Raw genomic sequence first — 3842 nt, 5'->3', positions numbered from 1 at the left:
ACAAAAGATTGAACCCTAGAGGAGACCAGGCGCTCAGGGGGGTTCTTGAGTTACCCAGCAAATCAAGGTAGTGGGAGGGGAGAGTGCCTAGTCAGCGGCATGAATAAGACCCTATCGGGCCCCCCCGCGGCCCCCACCCGCCCCCGTTTAAATCTCTCCATTTTGCTAGCAGTATCTTTCCTCACTAGTGGAACTGGAATGATAACCATTACCTCACACAGTGGTGGCAAAGAATAAATAAAATAGAATGTGTAATATGCTGGGTATGTGGCCAGCACAGACGAAACTCTAATAGTAATTCCCTTCCCAAAAGGGCAACGAGGAAGTTCCCCATTATCCAAAGAGACGGTTCCTCTAGAACAGTGGTTCTCAACCTTCCGAATGCCGCGACCCTTTAATACAGTTCCTCATGCTGTGGTGACCCCCAACCATAAAATTATTTTCGTTGCTACTTCATAACCGTAATTTTGCTACTGTTATGAATCGTCATGTAAATATCTGATATGCAGGATGTATTTTCATTGTTACAAATGGAACATAATTAAAGCATAGTGATGAATCACAAAAACAATATGTAATTATATGTTTTCCGATGGTCTTAGGCGACCCCTGTGAAAGGGTCCTTCGACCCCCAAAGGGGTCGCAACCCACAGGTTGAGAACCGCTGATCTAGAAAGACACGAAAAGGAACCCAGCGGCTCCCTCCTCAGACCCGCCCCTCCCTCAGGTGCGCAGCGCTCCGACCGCCGCCGGCTAATCCCAGGCCACTTGGAGGCTTTCCCGCCTCAAAACTCCGTCACCCTACACCAGGGGCCAGTTTCCTGCCCTTACACTGCCGTTGGCTTCGTTCAAACAGGCCGCTTTCGTCAGCAGCCAATCAGAACGCTCGATCTTCCACCGCCGCCCAATGAGCGCGTGGGAGAGGAGGAAAAAGGGCGTGAAGCCCAATCGCAGCGCCATCACACTTGAGGGCAAAGAGGGTAGGAAGCCGTCATGGCGCTCTGGTCAATAAAATCGATAGCTGGAAGCTGCCTGTGTTCCAGGCCGAGGCGGTGCAGTAGCAGCGCCGCCATTTTCGCCGAAGGCATCTTCCGGTGCCTTTCCCCCACGTTCGGGCAGGAGTTTCCTGAATAACAGCGAGAGGTTTCCGTTAGCCCTGCAGGCGGCTGATTGCGATCCCCTCCTGGCCTGCCCTAGGACGTCAGTCCCGGGACCCCGAGGGCTCCCAAATCCCGGGGTCCGCTAGGGGCCGAGCCGGGAACGGGAGGTCGTGGCGCCGGCTTCTCTGGCCCAATGGCACCGCCGTCCGCTCCACGCTCCGCGCGGGGACCCGGAGAGGCCGGACCCGGCCGGAGAAGGGGAAGGAAGCCCAGGGCGGTGAAGTTCGCGGACGTGGCCGTGTACTTCTCCCCGGAGGAGTGGGGGTGTCTGCGGCCCGCGCAGAGGGCCCTGTACCGGGACGTGATGCGGGAGAACTACGGCCACCTGGGCGCGCTCGGTGAGGCCCGGTCCAATCCGCTTCCGCGGGGCAGAGGGGACGGGGAGCTGGGCGGGGGGAGGGGGCAGGGTGTCCAGGGTCCTGGACTGCGACCAGGACGGGGGCTTGGCAGCTGATGCTCCGGGAACATACTGACCCGGAGTTACTTATGAGCTGGTTCTCCTTCCCCAGGGTGCGCGGGTCCCAAACCAGCCCTCATCTCCTGGTTGGAACGAAATACCGAAGACTGGGAACCAGCTGCCCTGGACCCACAGGAGTGCCCCAGGGGACTAATGGTCCAAAGAAGTGAGTGGAACGTGCCCGTGGAGGGCCCGCAGCTTGTGGCGACTCGGTCCAGACTTGGGTGGCTGTGACCCATGTTGCAGTTCTCCATTTACCGAGTTCCTTTTCACGGTTTCAGGGGACCGTTTGTGACGGTGTTGGCTTGGTCCACCACAGAGATTCACTATCAGCTTGAAGACCAGCTACAGTGGGACCTCGGTTCTCGAACTGAATTCATTCCGTAAGGCTGTTCGAAAACCGAATTATATTTTTCCCATTCGAAGTACTGTAAATTGAATTAATTCACCCCAGACTCCCAAATGATTCTGTTTTAACCTTTTTTTATATACAGTACATGTCTAATGTACTGTTTAATCTATAAATATTTGTAGATACTTGAAAAGCAAAAAAGACATGAAATATAAATGAACATTTAATAAAAAGAAAAGGAAATGTACAGTAAAATATGAAGATTTAATAATAACAAGCAGCAACAAAAGCAAAAAAACCCCCAAAAATCCATGAAAATATTCACAGCACAATAGCCTGAGATTTTAACTGTGGTAAACTGACTCCTACTTGCACATTCTCTCCTTTGTTTGTTGCACATGATCATACAGGTATCAGCTTGAAAGGGTTGTCAGGTTGAGAAGCAAATTGTTCATGATAGGAACTTTCCAGAACCGAGGTTTGACTGTGTGTGTAGTTCTCTATTGTGTGAATAGAGAAGCTACTACCCTCCTGCCTCCTTCCCAGGATCCCTGCCCACCCTCCTCGGAGAGAGAACCTATACCTCTCCGAATTCTGTGTTTTGGTCGAAGGGCCTTCGTGGAGAACAGCTGCCTGGGGTGCAGGGGCCTCTTTCTGACCTCTGGCAGCACTCTCCTCAGGATCAAGCGAGGCTCTGACTAATACCGGTCAGGTAGAATGGCCCCAGATCCACCCCCAGGGGCAGATGGAACTGTCGGATTCCCTAAGACCAGGGCTATCTTTCTAAGATTCAGATCTGACATTTCCTTGCTTAAAACCATTCAGCCAGGTGTGGGTCAGTGGTTGAGCTTCAACCCATGAACCAGGAGGTCACGGTTTGATTCTCAGTCAGGGCTCATGCCTGGGAAGGAGGCATGCAGGAGGCAGCCAGCTGATGATTCTGTCTGACCATTGATGGTTCTATCTCTCCCTCTCTCTCTGAATCAATAAAAAAAAAAAAAAAATACCCGAAACCAGTTTGACTCAGTGGATGGGCCATCGGCCTGCGGACTGAAAGGTCCCAGGTTCGATTCCAGTCAAGGGCATGTACCTGGGTTGCGGGCACATCTCCAATGGGAGATGTGCAGGAGGCAGCTGATCGATGTTTCTCTCTCGATGTTTCTAACTCTCTATCTCTCTCCCTTCCTCTCTGTGAAAAATCAATAAAATATATTTTTTTAAAAAAATTTAAAACAAAACAAAAACCATTCAGCCTGTAAATGGTGATGGAAAAATAATAAAGGGAAAAAGAAAACCATTTAGCCCACCTGGAGTGGCTCGGTTGAATGTTGTCCTGTGCAGGGAAAGGTTGTCAGTTTGATTGCTGGTCAGGCACATACCTGGCTTGAAGGTTTGATCCCTAGGGAATGTAGGGAGGGCAACCTATTGATGTTTCATACATCGATGTGTCCCGTCCCCCCCCCCCCCCCCTCTCTGCATGTCCTTGGGTGAGGATAAAAAAACTATTCCTTTTTTGCCAAGATGGGTTATCAAACGGCCATCAGTTATACTCGTCACTTGGGGGAACCCATACCAGAACTATTTATTCACCTTTATAGATATCTAGGAATGTGTGTGGTTTACTAGCCCCAATGGATTGGGATGTATGTTTAGGTTTGAGAGCCATTGGGTAAAATAGAGTTCACAGTCCTTTACAGCAGTGGTTCTAAGAGTGCGGTCCTCAGACCAGTATGGGCATCACCCTGATCATGTTACAGATGCAGACCTGCTGAATGAGCACTGGGAGCAGGGCCCTGCAGTCTGTTCCAGGAGCCCTCCAAATGACTCTGATCACAATAAAATTTGAGAACCATTGGCTTAGAGGGCCTATGAC

At 51.1% G+C, this 3842-nt stretch overlaps 1 protein-coding gene across 1 annotated transcript; it reads left to right on the top strand.

Annotated features, from left to right (window-relative positions):
- Positions 1–967: 967 nt before the first annotated feature.
- Positions 968–2954, top strand: LOC308517690 (zinc finger protein 689-like). The gene is made up of 3 exons (XM_081088954.1): positions 968–1498; positions 1670–1783; positions 1899–2954. Exons 1-3 carry the CDS (start codon positions 1294–1296, stop codon positions 1910–1912), a joined length of 333 nt encoding a protein of 110 aa, XP_080945080.1. The 5' UTR covers positions 968–1293; the 3' UTR covers positions 1913–2954.
- The last annotated feature ends 888 nt before the right edge of the window (positions 2955–3842 follow it).

Source organism: Myotis nattereri (genome assembly GCF_964212035.1).
Source record: "Myotis nattereri genome assembly, chromosome: 4".
NCBI lineage: Eukaryota > Metazoa > Chordata > Mammalia > Chiroptera > Vespertilionidae > Myotis > Myotis nattereri.
The sequence above is the reverse complement of the archived record's forward strand: the minus strand, read 5'-3'. Positions and strand labels throughout refer to the sequence as shown.